The following is a 23899-nucleotide window of genomic DNA, read 5'->3' as shown; positions in this document are numbered from 1 at the left end:
AATTGGTGTGTGTAAAAACAAGAGCACAGAGCAAAAGGCAGGGTGAAAGTGTTGGAGCCTGAAAGAAAGGCCCAACCTACCAAGAGAAAAGGTAAGAAGACTGGGGAACCAGCTTCTGTTCAGCAACCAGATCAGGACCCCTCTCCTCAGGGAGAGGACTTGACACCCCAGAGAGAACTGAGCCTATGGAGCTTGACCCTTACCAGGTTGAACTCTTGGGCCCAGGGGGGCACTCTAGGGAAGAGCTGTTGCAGGGTCGGGAAGACTGTCCCACTCTTGAAAGCCTTAAACAGCAAGCGGTTTCAGAAGCAAAGTGAGATGTCAGTGGTACCCACAGAGTTTATTAGGAAGAGGGATTACTGTACACGGAGGCAAGAGACCCCAATCCTTGAGCCACCAGGAGAGTGGTAGTGCCACAGAAGTACAGGGAGTTCCTCCTAACTTTGGCTCATGACATCCCCCTAGCTGGACATCTGGGCCAAACCAAGACTTGAGAAAGGCTAGTTAGCCACTTTTACTGGCCCCAGATGCACCAAACGGTGAAGGAGTTGGTCAGCTCCTGCGTTACCCGTCAAGCCAGTGGCAAGACAGGTGGCCACCCAAAGGGCCCCCTGATACCACTGCCTGTGGTGGGGGTTCCCTTTGAAAGGGTAGGTGTGGACATAGTGGGTCCACTTGAACCTCACACAGCCTCAGGGAACAAATTCATTCGAGTGGTAGTGGATCATGCTACTAGGTACCCTGAAGCAATTCTGCTTAGGAATACTACAGCTCCTACAGTAGCCAAGGCCCTCATTGGTGTCTTCACCAGGGTAGGGTTCCCTAAGGAGGTGGTTTCAGACAGAGGTTCCAACTTCATGTCTGCTTACCTAACACACATGTGGAAGGAATGTGGAGTGTGGTACAAGTTTACTACACCCCATCATCCACAAACCAATGGCCTTGTTGAGAGATTTAACAAGACATTGAAAGGCATGATTATGGAGCTCCCTGAGAAACTCAAAAGGAGATGGGATGTCCTCTTACCAGGTCTGCTTTTCGCTTACAGAGAAGTGCCACAGAAGGGAGTAGGTTTCTCACCCTTTGAACTTCTGTTGGGCCATCCTGTGAGGGGACCACTCGGTCTTGTAAAGGAGGGCTGGGAGAGGCCTCTCCAAGAACCCAAACAAGATATTTTGGAGTATGTGCTTGGCCCAAGGTCCAGAATGTCTGAGTACAGTTCAAGAATCTTGAGGCCAGCCAGGAGCTTCAGAAGCACTGGTATGACCAACAAGCATTTACAATGCAATGGTCTCGGCATTGTTAAAGTTAGAGCTATTGGCATTGCTCATGACATTTTTGTTTTTAAAACATTTAAAGAAACGGCATTGTTATTTACAATGTCAATAGCTCAATCACTCTCAAATGAGACCTATTGCATTTGAACCCACGCACAGAGCCACCCACACACACAGAGCCACCCACACACACAGAGCCACCAAAGCGGAATTTGTTTAATTACTTAGTTAATGTGATCCTCTATTTGCAGGTTTGAGTCTAACATCCCTAATTTTTTTCACCTTTTGCTCCAGTACTGGTTTGGTTCCCATCAATGGGGGCCATAATTCGTAGTTGCAAATATGTAAGTGGTAGCAAAACCCTTGTATTTTACACCATTTAAATGAAACCTATTATTTGACACCCAGGTTTACACGTTAACGAGGCTTGACCTCAAAACATCAGATAGGCTTGATGATTATGGATTTGAAATACAATCTGTGCATCACCTGCACCTATAATTGCAGTGGACAATGTAAGCAAAGAGGCATTACATTCAAGTTAAAAATCAGGATGGGCAGTACTGAACCCAGCGGAACTCCACATTTTAACTGCTTTTGTTCAGAGCAGAACGTTTAATTAAATCTGGACTTATTGACCAGTCAGAAAACTTTGACACCAGTTTAACACACTACCACCAATCTGCAGAAAGTCCATCTGATTTAACAGAATCGGGACATCAATGGTGTCACACAGCCAGATACATCAAGGAGAATCTGCGTGACTAGGATGTATCGATCCACGCGGACTCATCGTATCTAACACTACGGTTACCACACTCTCAGTGCTGAAACCAACTCTTAAACCTCTTGTGACAAATATAATATCGCATGGGATATTACATCCATTATAACAATCATTGGCAGAGCAAACCGGTGTGGCGCTGGCTGGTTCTATTATATTACTAGCAAAACTTTATTATTGGGTGAGGCTGCCAGACTCCTCAATTTGGGGAAAAAAAAAAAAAAAAAAAAAAAGCTGACAGCAAAAAAATTTTTGTCTCAAAGCACACATCGCCACAGTAGTCCTGACACTTAAGGGACCTACTTTGTATATGGATGTGTCCCTAGTGATGTGCTCTTGGTGATAAGTAATACTCGTCTCAATTTTTTAGTTTTTAATTATATAAATCTCGTACAATAAAAAAAAAATCAGTTTATAAAATACATACAAAATGTGTAACCCAAGACTAAAACCATTCCTTCTAAAACTGCCCAAGAAATAGGTTTATAATATCATTAAAAAAAAGTATAAGCTCATCTCTCACTGAAGTTAGATAGCGGGTGAAGTGGGCAGAATTAAAACGTGAATGGCACAGTAACATATCGATGAATGAAGTGCGCGGGCCGAAAGCTCTATAAGTAGGTATTTTATACACAAAGTAACATTAAGAGGCCCTGGTTGGACAGACAAAGACAATAACAAAAATGCAATCTGTTAAACGATTGAAAGAACACACCTCCCTACCTCACTCCCCCACCACAAACCAAGGAAAAAAGATGGGGCTGTGCGCGTTCATCATCATGCTGTGGCACTGCTATTGGACGAACTTGGCACGTCGACCATCTTCAAGGTTATAAATAAACCAAACTTGACACCTCCATTCATTTTGCTTTACCTCCAGTTCTTACGTGGAGGCACATTAATCGCACAGGCTCGCCTTTGTAGGACATACACAGGACAGCGACATTTCAGTCTGCCACACATACGGTTGCCCACAAATTGCACACGAAGAAAAAAAATAGTTTTAAATAACATCAAATTAATACATATTCTTGAGACAGGACTTGGCTCCTAGAATCCTACACGTTTGACATCGATGACACTATGCATCGATCGTGGGGAAATACACTACCCCATTGTTTTGGGCAGGGGAATATTAACACCTCACCCAATTGAAACGTGGTTGGAAGCAGTTACGTAATCTATGGTAAATCCAGCAGACCTAAATTCTAATTCAGTTGTCAGCACTTTAAACTGTGCCATTCAATTCAAAATATGAAGCTCACACCTGAGTGAAAAAACGCGAGAAATAACACTTAAGCTTTAATGCGCTTCAACACGCAAGAGTGTGAGGACTTTGCCTCTTAGTCTGTGATGGAAAACACCAATCAAGTTTATTCATTTTGTGACAGTACCACATGCAGCAGCCTCAAGGCGCATTGCATTACCATAGTGTTAGGGAACGTGCATGTAAATTCAGGAAAACTCGTTGGAATTGATTACCCATTACTGCAGCGTAATACATACATAACGTTAATAAACTGATATCGAAAATAGAATTTCCAAGGTTTGCACTCGCGACAGCAGATTTCAGCGGCAGGCTTTTAAGCCACTGAGCTCCAATTGACAAGTTGCTGGGTGACCCCTGCCTGAACGGCAGGACCAAAGACATCTTTCTTGCATGGTATGCCCCCACTTTTTGCTGAATTGCTGATGTGCTTTGACTGAGTGTGCCCTGGGCTCTTGACAATCAGGTACCCAGGGCCCCTGTTCCTTCCCTAAAACTGCATTGAAGCCATATACCCAATTGGCATCTCTGGCCACGTATCAGCCCCTGGTAAATGGTACCATAGGTGCCCAGGGCACTGTGACCAGAGAAGGCCCCCAAGGACTGCATCACTTATTGTGCCACTCTTAGAGGCCCAGAGAGACAGACCGACACCACCCCCCCCTTTTGCAGGCTGAGTGTCGGGGTGCAGAACAAAAAGACATCCGTGTGCCATGCCCACAAACCACTGCCCTGGCATACATCAGTCACCCCTCTAGCTGGGTGCCCTATGACAGTGGTGAGGGTACAGGTGCACGAGCCCTGTACCCCTACAGTGCCCAGGTCCATTCCTGGGCCCTGTAAGTACAGTGCTGCCATTAAGAGTATATGGTGCTGGGAGGTTGTCATTACGAACTCCACAGCACCATAATGGCTACACTGAAGGCTGGGAAGTTTGGTATCAAACTTCTCAGCACATTAAACCCACACTGATGCCAGTGTGGGATTTAATGTAAAATGCACCACAGAGGGCATCTTAGAGATGCCCCCTTAATCTCGACCAACTCCCAGTGACCTGACTGAGTGGCTGCCTAGCTGCCACCCCCAGACATGTTTCTGGACCCCTGGGTCGAGAGCTTGCTGCTCTCGGGGGCCTGAAACAATGTACATCCTGGGACGAGGTACCAAGCCTCCTCCCCCAGGATGGGCAGGGTTAACGAATGAGAAGCTTCATAGGCATACCGCCTTTGTGAGCCTCTCCAGACCACTTGCTGTACTCAGCAACTGATCCCCTTTGGTTCTACCCCCCACTTTGGGAGGGAGACCCGGTGGGAAAAACAAAGTGAGGAAGAGAGGTGTGCCCACCTCTACCAACTCCACCCCTAAGGTGGGAGAGGAGAGGTGAAGCACAACCTCTAGTCCCCGCCATCTTGAGGATGGGGGGACCCAGCCAACCAGGAACAGGCTCCTGACCCCCTCCCACTGGAGAGTGGCAGAAGAGGGGGTGTACCCACCCCAGGGAAGGGACCCATTGGTCCCTGCCCTTTACCTACCTGTAACGCTCCTAAATTTAGTATTTAGGGGCACCCTGAACCTTCCTTCCTCAGATCCAGCAAGCACAAGAAAAGGACAAGAAGCCGTGTAGAGCTAACAAGAGGACGACGCCCACGGACTTGGCCCCTGCCCTACAGGCCTGTCTCCCCTCGAACCTGCTCCTGCAAAACCCAGCAGCCAGCAACCTCAAAAACCCCGGAAGACCTGCCTGCATTCACTTTCCAAGCTGCTTCTCCCATGAACACCGGACGTGTTTGAACTACAGCTTCTGGTGTCAGCCAGAAACTGCGAATCCAGCACACACTGCACCTGCCGAGCCCAGCCCGTGTTTGAGTGAACAAACACCACGAGGAGGTGTCCCCCCCCCCCCCCCCCGGCGATCCGTACCAGAGATCCAGCACCCCCTGACCTACCTCAAGCCTCCGGACGACACCTGCAGACTCAATCCAGGAGACCCCCCCTACCACGACCAAAGCGGGTGAGAAAATCCGACATCCAAAAGCACCCCTGCACCCGTCGCCCCACGGCCTTGTGTGCCCAACCCAGTGGTGCCTAACCATCTCTCTACATCCCAACTTACCACTCGAAGTGGTGGCCACTCCTGGAAGATCTTCGCCCCACGAGCCTGCAGTGTTTCTTTGTCCTGGAGAATCTCCATTGAACTCCACAGGGAACCCTACCTCAAAACTGCACCCTACTGCCCTAGTGCCGCTGAGAGTGCCCTTTTGGAGCTAACCTAGTCCCCCAGGTGCCCCGAGCTTAACCCTAGGAGCTTTGCTCCCACAACCCTGTGGCCTGCTTGCCAGCAGCCACCAACCGGACGGAGTTCCCCCTATTCCCCATAGGATAACATTGGGCCTAAACACTCTGCACCCGTCCACCCGAGTGCCACTGAGGGTGCAACAACAGTGCATCACTGACCCTGGGAGACACTGGTGTCTAACCCCAGAACCCTAACTCAAAAGACCGATTACTTACCTTGAAGCAGATAACTAATTTTTCCTCATAGGATAACATTGACAATTTTTCTCCCAAAAAGTTGTCGACTTTTGAAAACTACAAATATTCCTTAAAAATCAGCCGATTAACCAAAACGCATTTTCTCAACTGTTTTCAGGAAATGTCCCAGTGCTGAATCCAGCACGGAGTAAGAAAAATTAACAATAGTCTAGCTTACCTGCTAAGTGAATTTCCTCCCATAGGATAACATTGGTGATTCTATGTGAAAAAGTTTGCCAACTTTTGAAATGCAATAATATTCCTTAAAAATCGTACCTTTAGCCAAAACGTATTTACTCACCTGTTTTCAGGAAATGTCCCAGGGCTGAATCTAGGATCCAGTCCTGTGTTAGCAAAAGCAATCTGAAAAGTAATTAACTGCATTTTACTTAAAAAGCCCATTCAATTGAATGTACTATAACTGCAATGAGTTACAAACTGCTTTCTTAAAACTGTAACCAAAACCAGTACAAGTTATACTGCAATTCTGAACTGTGTTCATACAAGTAAGTTACTACTGCAAAGTATTTATATGCTTACCTGTACCAGGCTTGCTTGGTTCCAGAAATTAAACAGTATATTTTATATACAAAAACAATTGGCCTGGAGTTCAATTCTGGAGTGTGTGACTTCATCTTGACTGAGTGTGTACATCAAGTGCTTTACACGGTCCTCTGAAACTGCCTTACTGCTCGACCAAGCTACCACTAGAGAGTAAGGTTCTAACTAACTTTAACCTCTGTCAAACCTCTGAGACCCTTGGACTCTATACACACTGTACCTCACTTTGGTGCAGTATATATAGAGTCAGTTTCTTACAGAGACTTCCAGAACCCGTGGAAGAGTGCCTGCTCTTCGGCAAAGACCAGAGACTCCAGAGGACAGCAGATCTGTCCCCAAGAAACCTACACAAAAGACTTCAGCACCCTCCTGATAAGCAAGTCCTACCCACTCTGCACCCGACGCAACTTTTGAAAGTCTTAGGTGTTTTTCCTGGCAAACGTACAGACCTTACTGAGAAGATCTTGGTCTTAAAATAAAACTTAAAGCTTATTTTTATAAAATTGGTGTGGATCTCTATTTTGAGTTGTGCATCAGTTATTGGTCAGTGTGTGTAGAATAAATATTTAACACGCCTCTGTGTTAGGCCTAAGGCTGCTCGCCCATACTACCACTAATAGAGCATTTTGGGTTTTACATTGAGCCATGTACACTTCTGGGGAATCTCTAAACTCTGCACGGTGTAATCACCCAATGGTATACCATATACAGAGCCAGCTTCATACATTGGAGGCAGCGGTGGGATAGAAGACTGACATTTGTTGTACCGCTTGATCAATAAGTGATTTCACAAAAGAAAATTCAAAAATGTCATTAACTAAAAAAGAATTGTTCAATTTGTGAAGTTTTCCAAATTTCTTTAAACTAGTGTTAGGGCCTTGGTTAAGTCCCCCCACCGTTTAGAAACTAAAACTCTGTAAAGTAGTAGGCCTTTTGCATTTTTTGTAGGTATGTAATAAGTCCCCAACTACTAAAAAAAAGTATTATTATTTTTTTTTTTTTTTTTTTTAAAAACGACCCCCTCAGATAGCAACACCACAGGTGGGAGTGATCCCAGATGAGTGAGAGACTGAAGATGCAGATCTTCAGAGACTGGACAAGAGGATATCCTTAGAGGCTAAACTCCCGGCCATAGAAAAGGAGAGCTGAGATGTGCCTAGGACCCATCTCTGACGACAGAACAATAACAAATATGGACTTAGACTCTAAAATCCCTGAAGGGATTGTCCCTAAATTCTTTGAGCGTGAATATATCACTAAGTGGTGCATTGCATTTGAGGGAGCCTGTCTTGGTAGACTGGTCCACAGGAAGCTGTGGAGTGCTATCCTGTTGGAAATGTTCTCAGGGAAAGGATGGTATAGACTCTGGACACTCAATGAGAATGATGTTACATCCTATGACCTCATGAGGGCTTTGAATATAGTACTGAAGAGTAAAGGATGAGATTCAGAAAGGCTCGTAAAACCCATAACCAGACATGGGCAGACTTTGTAGACTACTCTGTGAAAACAATAGGAGGTTAGTTAGATGGTAACAATGTACACTACTTTGAAGGGTTGTATAATTTGATAATGAAGGAGCACCTTTTGAGTAACTGTCACCAATAGAAACATCAATTCCTTGTAGACCTAGGTCCATTTTCTCCTCAAGAATTGGGGAAGAAGGAAGACCACTGGGTGAAGACAAGGGTAACGAAAACTACCACTGGTGGGGGAGACCAAAAGAAATAGGCTATTGTTTAGGCAGAAGGGCTGGCACTGGGGACAGGAAAGGGTAAACAAGTAGTCAAACCGGTTGTCCAGGGGCGTGTAGCCCCTTGGTAGCCACACCTCTGGGTTGGGCTAGGAAGCTCAGCACGACAAGGGGATTCTTGCCAATTTGGAAGTGGGCAGAATGTTGCATCTCGGGATAGCCAGATGCCACACTGGAGGAAATTGTCATCAGGTGGGAGGGAACACAGGAGCCCATTGGCTACCAACCACATCCTACCCAGAGGATATTTTCTAGGCATGAAAGCAGCACCCTGGCACAATGAACTCAGACATCAACTGGACTTGAAGGACCAAAGTACTGTCCTGATACACCAAGTTCCCAGCATAGAAAGGCTGCACCGACATGGACTGCACCTGGTAGCTAGCAATGAGTTACTGTGCTGGATGCATCCTGCTCAGGGAGAAGCCTTCTCCAGAAACCAGCCAAAGCCAAGAGACTTGACTGACCTGTTCACAGCAAAGGGACACAATCTTCGCAGGTTCTCCAGAGATTCCCGGATCGTCACTCCTCATTGCTGTGCAGCACTAGGGAATCAGGACCAAGATCAAACACACTGAATTTGCACCCAAGCCGGGAGAGCTGCCCAAGTAACTTGGTCACCCAGAAGGTAAGCTACAGTCCTCAGAAAGATTACAACTAGGACCATGACACCGGACTGGTAGTACAGTGGCAACTTGACTTTGGGCAGACTGGAAGGGACCTCATGGGACGTTGAATCCTGTGTCCCGGACCCCCTCATCACATGTGCGGACTGAATAGTCCCTTCAGGAAGAACCCCTGACGTCCCAGGCGCATCGACAGCATTCTTGAGCAGCTTCAAGCATCCTGTATCCTCAGCATCAGGACCACTCAAATAGGAATCCATTGAATGAGGATAAAGTGGCTGGAACTGCTGAAAGACTGCTTCTTCTGAAGAGGCAACCGTTTGAGGGCCTTGCTGGTCCCCCTGACTGGCTCCCTGATGGAGTTGGTCACCCCAAGTAACTCTAACCAACGCATTACAACTTGCCCAAGTTTGTGCTCAAAATGTTTGTGTGTCAAATTTGTTTAAGTTGACAATGTTTGTTTGTAGTTAAATGAAATGCTTTAATTTACTGTGCCTTGTAATGAATATGCTACTTACCAGTATGCATCTGTTCTTGGCATGTAGGGCTGCTGACATTCATATCTGTGCATAGATCGCCGCCTAGTGTTGGGTCCGGATGTTTGCACGTTGTTGTCCTGGAAGAGTCTTCGAAGTATCCTGGGATAGGTGACTCCTCCCCTGGACTTCAGTGCGCATGGGCATCCTCTCCATCCTCAGATTGTTTTTCGCCATTGTGGCAGTTATGGAGTAGATACAGAAAGTGATGACCATGCTATACAGTAATTGAGAGCTGCAGCTGCTACAGGCGCCGGGGAGGAGGGAGGGCGATATGAATGTCAGCAGCCCTACATGCCAAGAACAGATGCATACTGGTAAGTAGCATATTCAGTTCGAGGCATGTGGGCTGCTGAATTCATATCTGTGCATAGAATATATAGCAGTGCCCTCTTATTAGCGGCGGCTACCAGTGCCAGCTGCAGCGGTCTGAAAAAGAGTTTTGAGAACAGCCTGTCCTACAGCTGCCTGCTGTTTTGATTGCACATCTACACAATAGTGTTTGGTAAATGTATGTGTAGTGGACCAGGTGGCTGCTCTACATATGTCATGCAAAGGAATGTTTCCTAGGAAAGCCATGGAGGACCCTAACTTACGTGTTGAGTGGGCTCGTGGGGGAATCGCTAAAGTGCGTTTAGCCTTTTGATAGCAAATTTGAATACATTTAACGATCCATCTGGCTATACCTGCTTTGGAGATAGCGTTACCTTTGTGGTGTGGGGCAAAGGCAACGAAAAGTTGTTTTGTTTTCCTAAAGGGTTTGGTCCTGTCGATATAATACACGAGGGCCCTTTGTACATCTAGTGTATGGAGTGCCCTTTCTGCGACAGTTTGTGGGTTTTGAAAGAAAACAGGCAGTTCAATAGTTTGAGTCATGTGGAACTGCGATATTACCTTGGGCATGAATTTTGGATTGGTACGTAGTACGACCCTGTTGGCGTGGACCTGTATAAATGGCTCTTGAACGGTTAGTGCCTGGAGTTCACTAACTCTTCTTAAAGAAGTGATCGCTACCAGGAAAGCTACTTTCCAGGTGAGGAATTGAAGCTCGCATGAGTGTAGAGGTTCAAAGGGTGGACCCATCAGGCATGTGAGGACCAGGTTGAGGTTCCACATTGGAGCCGGTGGGTGGCTTGGAGGAATTACTCGTTTGAGTCCTTCCAAGAATGCTTTGATGGCAGGCACTCTGAATAGAGAGAGGTGCTGCCTGGTTTGTAGATAGGCTGATATTGCGGTCAAATGGACACGTATGGAGGTGTACGCCAGATTGCATCGGTATAGGTGTAATAGGTAACAAATAATGTTTTGGATGGATGCGTCTAGCGGGTGAATGTCATTATTGCAATAAATGACGAACCTTTTCCATTTGGCTGCATAGCAAACTCTGGTAGTGGGTCTCCTGGCCTCCTTAATGATGTCCATACAGTCAGGTGGCAGGTTAAGATAGCCGAACTCTAGGACTTCAGGAGCCAGATTGCCAGGTTCAGCTGTTGCGGATCTGGGTGCTGAATCTCTCCATGGTTCTGCGTCAAATGCTCGGGTTTGACCCGCAGCCTTTGATGCGGTACCACGGAAAGTTAGAGGAAGGTGGTGTACCACGGCTGGCGTGCCCACGTTGGAGCAACCAGGACGAGGGTCAGTGAGCGTTGTCTGAGTTTGCGTGCCACCAGCGGTATCAGTGGTGCTGGGGGGAAAAGCGTACGCAAATCTGCCGGACCAGTTCATCCATATCGCATTGCCCTGCGACTGCGGATGTGGGAACCTGGCGGCAAAGCTTTGGCATTTTGCGTTTTCGCTTGTCGCGAATAGGTCTATATCTGGATGACCCCACTGCTGGAAGTACGGTTGGAGTACTGATGGGTGTAGCTCCCACTCGTGCATCTGGTGGCTGTGTCTGCTGAGCAGATCCGCCATCTGGTTGTCCTTGCCGGGGAGGTGTTCTGCCATGAGGAACATGTTCCTCTGAATGGCCCACTTCCACATGCTCTGAGCCAGATGAGACAACTGTGGAGAGTGTGTTCCTCCCTGCTTCTGTATGTAGTACATGGCAGTCATGTTGTCCGTCCGGATCAACACGATTTTGTTGCACAAGTGTACTTTGAATGCTTTCATAGCCAGGAAGATTGCCATCAGCTCTAGAAGGTTGATGTGCATCTTCTTTTGTTGTTGTGTCCATAGTCCCTGCACTGTGTAATGGAGTACATGAGCTCCCCATCCCTGGAGAGACGCGTCCGCTGTCAGTATTATCTGTGGAACAGGCTCTTGGAACGGTCGGCCCTTGCAAAGGTTTTGTGGATTCCATCAATGCAGAGAGTTGTATGCCCGACCGCTCACCAACACTAGGTCTTTCAACTGTCCTTGAGCCTGATTCCACTGACGTGCTAAGCACTCCTGAAGCGGGCGCATATGTAGTCTCGCGTGTGGGACTATGAAGATGCAGGAGGCCATCATGCCTATCAACTGCATGAACACTCGCGCGGGAAGGGAGTGTTGGGGTTTGAACTTGGAAATCAGCATTTGTATGCTGTTGATTCTCACTAAATTTGGCTGAGCTGTGGCCGCCAGAGTGTCTATAGTCGCACCTAGGTACTGTTGTACGTGTGCAGGTTGGAGATGGGATTTTGGGTAATTTAGTGAGAACCCCAGACTGTGAAGGAGGTGAATGGTGCGGGACATGTGGCTGGCACATTGCTGGGCTGACTTCGCTTGAACGAGCCAGTCGTCCAGGTAAGGGTAGACATGTATGTGCTGCCTCCGTAGATGTGCTGCCACAGTAGCTAGGCACTTTGTGAACACTCTGGGTGCTGTTGTCACGACGAAGGGAAGGACTTTGAATTGGTAGTGCTGCCCTTGAACAGTGAACCTGAGGTATTTTTTGTGTGAAGGGTGAATGGGTATGTGGAAATACGCATCCTTGAGGTCCAGTGTGGCCAGAAAGTCTCCCTGCTTGAGCAGCGGGAGGACTTGCTGTAGAGTGAGCATGTGAAAGTGCTCGGAAAGAATGTATCGGTTCAGGGGTCTCAGGTCCAATATAGGTCTGAGTGACCCGTCCTTTTTCGGTATTAAAAAGTACAGGGAGTACACCCCCGCACCTTGCTCTTGGACGGGTACGACCTCTATTGCGCCTTTTAGAAGCATACTTTGCACCTCCTGCTGTAAGAGCGTTAAGTGCTCTGAGGACATAGGACGGTTTTTTGGAGGTATTGTGGGTGGAGTGGAGGTTAGTTCTAGACAGTAACCGTATTTGACAATATCTCTGACCCACCTGTCCGTGGTGATGGAGTTCCACGTGGACAGGAACCTTTGTAGCCTTCCCCCGACAGGTGTTATGTGGTCGGGAGGAAGGGAGAGGGCGTCACTGCTTGTTCTTGGGGGGGGGGGGGGGGGGGGGAGGACCTGGTGTTGCCGTAGCCGCGTCCTCTGCCCTTTGTGCTGGAGCCACGATATCCACCCCGGGTGTTTTTATCGTAGGTGGTTTGTGTATTGCCCTTGTTGTATGTTTGTTGTGACCCCTGTCCTCTACCTGCTCCTCTATTCCCGGGGCGACGAAAGGAGCCGCTCCGAAAGGACTGAGTCTGGAGAGCCCCCATGGACTTTGCCGTGTCTGTGTCCTTCTTAATTTTCTCTAGGGTGGTGTCAACCTCTGGCCCGTATAAATAGTCGGGGTTGACAGGTTGGTTGAGTATGTTATTTTGCACCTCAGGTTTGAATCCGGAGATTCGCAACCAGGCATGCCGTCGCAGCAGGACGCTAGTGTTTATGGCCCTGGCGGCTGTGTCTGCGGCATCCAGCGCACACTTGATGGATGCGTTTGTGAGGAGCTGTCCCTCCCTGATGAGGATCTCTGCACCTTCTTTGAATTGGTCAGGGAGATGTTGGAGTAGTTGCTCTAATGTGTCGTAGTGCGCTCGGTCGTAGCGAGCGAGGAGCGCTTGAGTATTGGCAATGCGCCATAGGTTAGCTGCCTGGGCGGCAACCCGTTTGCCAGAGGTCTCTAACACCTTGGACTCTTTGTCCGGGGGAGGAGCGTCACCTGTTTGCGAGTGTGCCCTCTTGCGAGCATTCGCAACGACAATGGAATCTAGAGGTAACTGGCCTCTAATATAAGTAGGGTCTCCAGGCGCTGATCTGTATTTCTTGTCGATCCTGGGGTTTATCACTCTTGCCCTGGTGGGTTCCTTGAAGATGTCCTTTGCCCATGTTGAAGGGGGTCCTCAAACCAGCAGAGTCTTTATGTTCCTTTCTGAGGATGCGAAAGTATCCATAAGAAAGTCATCCTCGACGGTGTCAGAGTGAAGTTGCACCCCATGATTGGCCGCAGCACGTTCAATTAGGGCGTTGAACGCTGCAGTGTCCTCTGTGGGAGATGTTTTTGCTCCATAGAGTTGCGGGTCCTGTGCATCCATAGGTGCACTTGGGTCTACAGGGTCATCCCAAGCTTGATCAGGGTCCTGTTGGCCTTCAGGGTCCATCTCTCCGGGGTAGGGGACTTGCTCACCCATGTGTCCACCAACGCATCCGTGTCGGAGTGTGTGGGAGAGAAGGATTGTGGATCCTGGTAGGGTGAATGGAAAGGTTCGTAAAGAACTGGTTCTGAAGCCACTGGCAGCTTTCTTTTAAGTGGGATCCGGAAGGAGTCCAAAGCTGGCTCAGAAGTTATCCTCCTTTTGTGGATAATCATCCTGCCAGTGTCGGCGTCGATGAGATGTGATGGAGACGTCTCCGCAGAGCTTTCGGCAGGCGTGATAGTGGTGTGGGTGACTCTGGTCCTAATTTGGAACAGTTTCGGGGCCGTGGATGGTGGCAGGCCAAAAGTAATATTGGCTGGTGCCGAAGAGGCTGTTGGAGCTTTGATCGGCTCGGAGCCCGACGCGTCCTGGAGGACAGTTTTGTTTTTGGTGCGTTGCGCAGCAACGGGGCGCACCTGAAGCGCCCTCGATTCCTTTGCGCCGACCGGTTCTGTAGAGGCGGGCGTGGACTTTTTCAGCGCCGGTGAGTCATCGAGTCGAGGGGCGGGAATGGCCGTCGACGTCTTCGATGAGTGTGGCTTTGGTGGTGCCGTCGAAGCGGTGGGAGACGCAGCAGGTAGTTTGACCTTTGGGGTCGGAGCCGATTGCGTCGGTGCCGGGAGCAGAGTAGGTTTGGTGGCACCGAAGGTCTTTTTCCGTTTGTCGACTCCGACGTCGGCCGCTTCGAGCTCGGCACCGAAGTCTCGTTTGGTGCGCTCGGTGCCGACGGGTTTTGCTGGCGTCGAAGGTGTGGAGGGCCTCGATCCGACCAGCGCCACTTTCGGTTTCAAATTGAACCAATACAGCTTTTGGTTTCGAAGAAGGGAAACCAGCCGGTTTGGGCATTAATGGCTGCCGCTGAATGTCCGAGGCCGGGCCCGAGGGCGGGGCCGAAGAACTGCGGGATAGGTCTTGGGTAAGGCCCAAAGGCGATCCCTCGACCGGAGCCATAGACTGTCGTACTGGGATTTCCTCAGTCTGTACGGGTAGGCCTTGCTCGTCACCGGAGCTACTCTCTTCGGCCCCTAAGGCCTCATCGTAGTCTCCTACCTCGGTGTCGTCTTCATCTCTGCGAAAGAGTGTTTCGTCTACCTCTTCCGATCCGGAGTCATGTTCGGAAGCGGGACTGGAGGGTAGGTTCTCCACTTCTTCGACATCTTCGGTGTCGGCGTTGAAGATGTCGGCCGGGGCCGGTGCCGTTTGCTACGCCTCGAGTCTCGCCGCTCATCGATTCCGGAGAGTCTTCTTGGATCGAAATCGGGCACAGGCCATGCATGTAGATTCGTCGTGATCCGGTGAAAGGCATTTGTTGCACACCGGATGGACGTCGATGTGGGGATATTTCGCATTGCATACAGGACACCGCTTGAATGGTGTCCTCAATTCCATCGTCGATGTCGGGTCGATGGTCGGGCAAGATGCGAAAAAAGGTGATTCTGGAAGTTAGTAAACTAACAAAGATACTATCGATACCGATCGGGAACAGTACCGACGCGAACTAAAGGCCTTTTGGCCTGGAAAAAGTTTTCCTAACTTGAGTCAAGATAAGCACATCCGAACCCAATGGCGGAAAAAAACTATCTGAGGATGGAGAGGATGCCCATGCGCACTGTAGTCCAGGGGAGGAGTCACCTATCCCAGGATACTTCGAAGACTCTTCCAGGACAACAACGTGCAAACATCCGGACCCAACACTAGGCGGCGATCTATGCACAGATATGAATTCAGCAGCCCACATGCCTCGAACAGTCTATATCCCCAGAACCCTCAGACGGACTTTTTAGGATTTGGTGTCTAAAAATACCTAAAATAGTCTATCTCTTATAAATCAGAGTTTGATTTTAGTTTTTAGTCCATTTCTTCAATTGTTTTGGAGCAATTTAAATGCTTTGCATGTATTACTTTGTGTAAGCCTTACTGCTCAGTTACCCAGGATTAAGCTGAAGTTTTGACAAACGAAACCTACTGGTTCTAAAGGGGGTTAGTAAGTATTTCATAGTGAGGTTGAACAACTGCATCATTTACTACACCCTTTTTCTGCCCAGCCACAATCAAATTACATTGGATAAGGGCCATTTCCACATGCATCTGTATATTGCCAGCTCTTCTACTGCTCTGAAGTAACCTTACACACAAGCACCAAACTCACAAATAATTAACTCAGAGGCTCCGCTCACCAAAAGATGCGTCCTACAAAAGCAGAAGTTGTTGCACAATACAGACTGAAATGGTGTTTCATTTACATTAGTTCCAAGCAGTGTTCTCCATGGGTTAAATTAAGAGTTGGAAATGAAAGGCACAAAACAGGGTGAAAAATCTCTTACCAAGAATAATACGGGAGCAGTAAGTGGAAAGCTAAGTTAAACAGGATTTTTAGCATACTCCGGAGCATAGAAGGGACTCAATTTATGCAGCAAGTCCGTTGTCTAATACTACACTTCAATTGCTCAAATTCAAATTCAGAAAAGGGCGTATTCTCAAAATATTCTAGACCATAAACAGCTGGTAGACCTTAGCTTCCTTCCATCAGTCTGACCACCACAATACTTCATGCATCCAACACAAAGATTCTAGAAGCACATACCTTCTGTCTGTGTGTAAAGCTGCCCATTGCTTGCCCAGGAACATCTCTGTTCTGTGGATATATACGTGGCTGCGACAAGTCCTGCTGAAACAAGGAACTCAATGTCAATTTGTCAAGGGATCGACATACCTACATGTAATATTTCATTACGAACTGTGGCAGAACAAAGGCTGATGTATTTAAATTCACACAGAATTTAAAAAGTACTCTGATCAAAAAATTAAATAGTAAAGAGAAAAAAACTGTCAGTACTAATGTGCGAATATCACATGCAACTATTTTTGAAACATTAACGCTACAGTGTCATTCTACTCGTATGGTTACAATGGAGGAGATTCAGGGGCCTCCACTGAATATTGGGAGCTCCTTCAGGCAGTCTTGGCCCAAAAGCTGCCCCACGATAACCTGGAACTATTTAATCAACTAGTGGTATCAGATTTTAAAAGGACTGTCAAAGGAGGAAAAGGAAGAATAAAAAGGTTCTACAGGACCTCAAACGCATGTTGAAAAATAGTCTATTCAAACACTACATAAATGATTGGGATACAATAATTGAACAGCCAGTCAAGGGTGGTAATATTGTGTTTTGTTCTAGCAACATGCATGTGGAAGAAGATACTTGACAACTTTGTAAGTGTTATAACTGACTACAATAGGGAACTATAACATATTCAACGGTTAATTACCTTAGCAAATAAAATATTGGTGAGATAGAAGTTATTAAACAGAAGAATATCATTCCTCAAAAAAACACACAATCCTATAATACTAACCCAGTATTTGATCTCAAAACTAACAAAAAAGTCATTACCAGATAGACCCATAATCACAGTCCCCCCAAAAATAGTCAGTCGAACATACTTCCACATACAAACATTTTCCTTTTGTCACATATGCAAGCACTTCAGTCATGTTGACAATAGCAAAGACTGTATACATTTCATTGCAAACCGAAGTAGATGTAGCAAACAAGTTACTTACCTTCGTAACTATCGTGTGGATACTCCAACAGATTAATTCACCTTAAAATACTCCACAGGTGGCAGACTGGATCCAGAAAAGCTTCTGCAAGTGTGCCCCTGGGAACCGCTAGATGGCCCCATGTGAATGCGTTCTCTCCGTACCACCTGGAAAGTGACAGCACAAAGCCACATACAAACACCAAAACTTTGCTATGTGGTCAGTTTCCTCTATTTCCCGTTCAGTTCATAATCTTTATTTCGGTCACACAGATCATAAAAGACGTTTCCATTTCCACTTATCCAGAAGCAGAGCATGAACAACTGCTGGTACCAGTGTGCTGAATACAATTTGGGGTGTTTTAAAAATTTTTAACCAGGCCACTACATACAACAGGGAGGTGAGAGGGCAGTGGCCAATCAGCAGTTAGAGGATCTATCAGAAAAAGCGCTATCAAAGGTAAGTACCTTGTCCATCTGAGGAATACTTCTAACTGAAGACTGCTCAAATTAATACAGATATCAAAGCAGTATCTCACAATGCAGAGGGCCTGTGAAGTCTACTTATAACAAAAAGTACTACAGAATGAGTAAGCAAAATGCCCTTCCCATCAGTAGTGCTGCATGAACATATGACATCCAAGGTGTCCATGTCGCAATCCATGTCGCAGCCTGGTTGAATCCAAGGACTGGCACTCTGTAAGCCAATGCAGTAGCATGCACCTTCGCGCTAGTGGAATGGTCTTCCCAGATTTTCCAAGTGATGCTTCTTGGCCAGTGTGCAGCCGATCTTGAGGAATAGGGCTATCCACACTAACAGGGTCCTCTTCTGCATAATCTTCCCCATCTTCGACATGGAGAGTTCCACAAAAAGCTGATTGTCCAGACTGTGCTCCTTGGTCTGATCGAGGTCCCAACTATCCAGCTAATTGTAATTCTACATGGCAATGGTGCAGTCCATGAGAAACTGCAGTAGTCTCCCCTTAATGGACAACTAGAAGCCGTCAGAGCCAGACAAATGGCCAACAAAAGATTACTGTGGAGCTGGTCTTCACACACCAGATTCCTCTGACTCCAACTTCCCATGCAACGACCTCCACTCAGCCTGTCACCAACATCAGTGGGGGTGGGGGGGCTGGGGGAAATAGTGTACTGCCTTGACGAGATGAACAAGTTACTTTCCTTCTGTAATGCCTTATCTGGGAGAGACTATCTGGCCACAGATTCACTACCTTGGAATATTCCTAAGTATATACTAATTGCAATTTTCAAACAGTTCAATGTTATCCTATGGAGGAAAACTATCATGCGGTTATACAGCTAAGTACATGACCTACAGTTCAGTCTTCAGGAACAAAAGGTCAGCAAGGGTCAGATGAGTATCAAAACTGCACCAACAGCGGCGGTCAGGTGCAGAGGTCAAAATTAGTTCGGCCCAATGTGTTTCAATGGAGACTGGGGGTGCTCAAAGCCACACTGCTTGCAGGTAGGTAAATCGGTTGCAGGGGTCACACTTTGGAGGAGGGAGGGGTAAGAGAAAGCATGGGGGGAACCACAAAGCAGCACCAAACATACACCATCAGTGGCAGAGGGGTGGTTGGGTGCAAATACAGAGTTGGGCGCCCAATGCTTTCTAAAGGAGAACTTGCTTTGAACAAACAGACTGCTGGCGTCACACCGGAGTCTGCAGGAGGGAATCCAGCCACAGCAGTGGTGAGTAGAGATGTGGGGGAGGGGGGGGGGGGGGGGGGTCAGAGGCATCGTTGGTTCAGCTCACCAAGGCCAAGGGGCTTCAGGTGCAGGGGTGTCCTTAGAGGTCTTCTTACTGGAGCCGGTCGCAGTCAGGGGGGAGCCTCTAAATCCAGGCTGCAGGTGCCGTTGTGGAGTCCAGGAGGGGGGGCGGTCGGCTAACGCTGGACTTGGGGAACCTGTTCAGGATCAGTGGGCCACCTGGACACGGGCCGGAGGCATTGTGCGCAGAGTGAGCAGGACTCTCGGATCCGCTGGGCAACAGAGTCCTTTGTTTAAGCTTTTTGGGGACAAATCCACTGTCTTCGGGAGCCTCTGATCTTTGTCGAAGAACAGGCAGTCATCCTCAGGTTCTGGAAGTCGCTGGCTGCAGGACAGGCATGGTCATCTTTTGCAGCGTCTTGGAAGCTGGAGACCAGCCGGTAGGGCTGGTGCTAAGTCAGTAGTCCTCTTCAGGCTTCGTTACATGGAGTCTGCTTTGTCCCTCTTTGGTTGGCAGGAACTAGTTTCCAGGTCTAGGGGAGCACCGGAATACTACATTTAGGGGATTTTAGTAGGGCCAATGGGAACCTTACCAGGGGTGACTACAGCCTCAACTAAGCCTCCCATCTCTGGGAGGGGGCACAGACCTAGCCCTGACTGGAGAGGTCTCCCCATCTTTAAGATGGCGGGGACTGAAGATATGCTTCACCTTGCCTTCCCCACCTTGGAGGTGGGGTTGGAAGAGGTGGGCAGACATCCTATTCTAAGTTTATGACGATTTACCCCCCCACTCCCAAAGTGGTGGTGTAAACCGGGGGCTGCTAGCAGCAGAGGGGGGGTGATGGGGGTGCATCACAAAGGCAGCAGGCCTTTGAAGCTTTCCTCTCAAGCACTGTGCGCATCCTGGGGATGAGGTACGACACCTCTGCCCAGGATGTGTATTATTTTTGGTTCCAGAGAGCAGAGGCTCTCGACCCAGGGGTCCAGAAACATGTCTGGTGGTGGCAGGCTACATACAGCCAGTCTGTGACCACACCAGGGTGGTAGGTTTTCAGAGGCATCTCTGAGGTGCTCTCTGGGTACATGGTTCAATAAATCCCACAGTGGCATCAGTGTGGGTTTATTGAAAGGAATAGTTTGGTACCAAACACTCCTGAATTCAGAGTAGTCATTGTGCTGGGGAACTCAGGTTATAGAGTTTCCAGCGCATGTACTCTTTATGGCTTCACTGTCATTTCAATATCAAAGAATGGCCTTAAACATTGTAGGGGCATATCTGCTCACGCAGAAATGCCTACAGCTGTGGTATAGTGCACCATGCCATAGGGCTGGAAGGCCTGCTAGCGGGATGCCTTAACTATACTTTAGGCAGTGAAAGCTGGCATATCACCCAGGCAGTGTGCCCCATTAACATTGTCATTTTTTGGTCTGTGCCAGGACATGGATGCTGCAGTGGCAGTCTGCATGGCCTAGGTGATGAGTCCCTAGGGGACCCTCTTCAGTCCCAATGCCCTTGGTACCCAGGTATTTACTAGTAGCTTACAGGGTCCTGAAGACCCCATTGTGGAGTAGTTTTTAGGGAAGAAGCACTGGCACAGGGGACCTGGTTGCCAGGGACCCTGTGCACTATAATCGAAACCACATCAATATCAGGCAAAAAGTGGGGCATCCATGACTATGGTTTGAGGAGGGATTTCCTGATGAAATGGTGTACATTTAAGTAGACTGGTTGGAAAGCACCACCATTTCAGGGACAGGGAATAGTTGTATCCTGTCTTCCCAATTGCCTGTCAGTTGGTCCCACTGGTCCTAGATAGATTCCTGTAGAGGTCACATGTGAAGACAGGCATCCGATGTGAGACTGATGCAGGACAAAATCGAGCCGAAGAGGGAGGATACTGTTCTTACTGCTGGATGAAAGGATTTCATGCGAGCAGGACAGTTCCGAAGGATGGATAAGCGTCTCTCTTCCAAAGGGAGGCCCTTTTCTCAAAACTCTGTCAATCGAAGCTCCCAGATAATGTACAGTTCAAACTGGGACAGAGGTTGAGTGTTGCGGTTGACCTGAAGGCTTAACCTTTAAAGGAGATTGCATGTCAAAATGTCATGAAGCGGGTATGTGGTTGCCTTGATTAGCCAAGTGTCTAGATATGGATAGACTAATATTTTGTCTCTCCTGAGATGGGCAGGAACTACCGCCATGCACTTGGAGAATGTCCTAGGCACTGACTTCAGGCCAAATGGAATCCCTTGGTACTGATAACGGTCCTGCCCCACTACGAACCTCAAAACCTTTCAATTTTCGGACGATTGGTATATGAAAGAATGCGCCTTAAAGGACAATGGAACAGAGCCAATACGTCTGGTGTAATTGGGGATAGATTTGGTGTAACATCAGCATCCAGAACGTTTCTTGCTGAATCCACTTGTTAGGTGTTTCGAGGTCGAAAATGGGTCTAAATTTGTCCTTGACTTCCTTCTGGACGAGAAAGTACCTGAAATAAATGCCCATACCTCGTGGTTGGTGAGAAACCGTTCCACTTGTATAGCTCATGGCTACCCGTAGGCATCCCAGCGCTTTTGGTAAAAAGTGAGCCCAGGGCTAGTTCGCATTACATTTTTTTACCACACTAAATTCTGGGGAATAAAAAGGATTTAAGTTTCTTCCTAAACTGAAGGAAGATATGTTCCTGCCTCAAATAACCCGGAAGGCAATTCCATTCTCTTGCTGCTTGCAAAGAGAAGAGTCGGCCACCTGAGCGGGCTAGTTTTATCCTAGGGATAATTGCCAGATTATGTTCGCTCGAGCGGAGATTGCGTTGGGGCCTATAAGAACTTATCATATTTTCCAATATGGAAGGACCTTCTCCATGTAAGATCTTGTGTGTGATGCAGAGAGATTTAAATCGCACCCGCTCCTTCACCGGGAGCCAATGGAGCGATCTTAAGGCTGGCTTCGCCGACATATAACGACTAGTGCCCGTTAAAATCCTGGCGGCATAGTTCTGGGCCACTTGCAAAGTTTTAAAAGTGGAAGTTGGGGCCCCAAGATATATAGCATTCCCGTAGTCAATTCGTGATAGAACCAACGACTGAAATACGGTCTTCCTTGCTTTTTCTGGAAGTTGGGGCAGGATTTTGCGCAGGGATTTCAGTATCCCATGGCAAACTGCAGACTTCTTTCTGGCTTGAGTCTCAAAGGATAAGACGTTATCAAGCCAAAAGCCTAGGCTCTTTATTTCCATCTTGGGCGATGGTATGGCACCCATACTGGTAGGCCAGGCAAGATGATCGGGAATATCTTGTCTGCCTAAGAGCATCAGTTCCGTTTTTCCTCCGTTGAGTCTCAATTGAGACAGATTCATCCAGTTTATTACCGTCTCCAAACAATTAGCCAGGTTGTTCGGCGGGGTATCTCTTTGTTGCAGAGAAAACACCAGCTGGGTGTCATCTGCATAACTTATTAACTGGATGCCAAACGGAGCAACCAGTTCCGCCAACGGGGCCATGTAAACATTGAACAGTGTGGGGCTAAGGGACGAACCCTGTGGTACCCCACACTGTAACGCTAACAAGCGGGAATGGCTATTGCCCTCAAACACCCGGAAGTATCTTTCCTCCAGAAAGGATCTAAGCCACTTCAAGGCTTTTCCGGTTATCCCGATGTTCCGGAGTCGAGTCAGCAACAGATGGTGGTTAACTGTGTCGAAGGCGGCGCTGAGGTCCAGAAGGATAATGGCAGCGCTGCCACCTGCGTCCAAAATCCTTCTGGCCTCTTCCACCACCTTCAACAATGCTGTTTCAGTGCCTTGTCCCTTTCGGAATCCTGTCTGGGATGGATGGAGGAGATTATACTTCTCCAGAAATGCAGCCAATTGGATGTTTGTCAATTTCTCGATTAACTTCCCCATCCCAGGTAACAAAGATACCGGGCGATAGTTAGCCGGGTCTTCAGGGTCGAGGTTCGGCTTTTTAATCAAAGATCTGACCATGGCCACTTTCCATGCCTTAGGAACCGTAGCCGATTCCAAAGAGGTGTTAACCATCTAAGTTACCGGTTCACTGATGGCAGGGAGTGCCTGGTTAAGAATTTTCATAGGGGCTGGGTCTCGTGGCGATCCACTTAATACTCCTCATCAGAGAGGGAAGAAGCTCTTCCGTGAGATGCAGAGTGGGCTGGGATCGCGGTTCCGGGCTGCTGCCAGGGGTGAAAGGTAGGTTCTGAGTAGAACCTCTACTCATGGGAGTCCCAGGGGATCAGAGTTCAAAGGTAGCCAGGTCCTCCGGGGTTTCTGAGGTTGCTGGCCACAAGAGATGCCGGGTTTGGAGCAGGACCGAGGTCGACAGGCCGGTAGGGCTGGGGCCAAAGCAGTTGGTGTCTCCCTCTCCTTCGCAGCTGCAGGGCAGGTCTTCTTTTCTTCTCGCTCTTCTTGTAGTTTTGGAATCTGGGGAAGGAAGATTCAGGGTGCCCCTAAATACTAGATTTAGGGGCGTTACAGGTAGGTGAAGGCCAGGGACCAATGGGTCCTTGTCCTGGGGTGGGTACACCCCCTATCCTGCCTCTCTCCTGTGGGAGGGGGGCAGTAGCCTAATCCTGATAGGGTAGGGCCTCCCATCTTCAAGATGGCGAGAGCCCGAAGATGTGCTTCACCTCTCCTCCCCCACCTGAGGGGTGGGGTGGGCAGGCTGGCACATCCCCTATCCTTGTATGGGGTTTCCAGCCAAGCTTCCCGCCAGAGTGGGGGGTTGCAGTGGCCTGGGGAAACTCCTAGAGGCGGCAG

At 48.2% G+C, this 23899-nt stretch overlaps 1 protein-coding gene across 11 annotated transcripts in view; it reads right to left on the bottom strand.

The window, feature by feature from the left end:
- The window catches only part of RAVER1 (ribonucleoprotein, PTB binding 1), a 314850-nt gene that overhangs the window by 105875 nt on the left and 185076 nt on the right, over nucleotides 1-23899 (bottom strand). For 6 of the 11 annotated variants that reach the window (XM_085654428.1, XM_085654430.1, XM_085654432.1 and 3 more), the window contains one exon: nucleotides 16429-16512. In XM_085654428.1, the coding sequence (XP_085510554.1) occupies nucleotides 16429-16512 (84 nt within the window). The remainder of the gene's footprint in view (nucleotides 1-16428; nucleotides 16513-23899) is intronic. The other 5 variants (XM_085654429.1, XM_085654431.1, XM_085654434.1 and 2 more) reach the window with 1 other exon arrangement.

Source organism: Triturus cristatus, chromosome 4_1 (genome assembly GCF_964204655.1).
Source record: "Triturus cristatus chromosome 4_1, aTriCri1.1, whole genome shotgun sequence".
Classification (NCBI taxonomy): domain Eukaryota; kingdom Metazoa; phylum Chordata; class Amphibia; order Caudata; family Salamandridae; genus Triturus; species Triturus cristatus.
The sequence above is the reverse complement of the archived record's forward strand: the minus strand, read 5'-3'. Positions and strand labels throughout refer to the sequence as shown.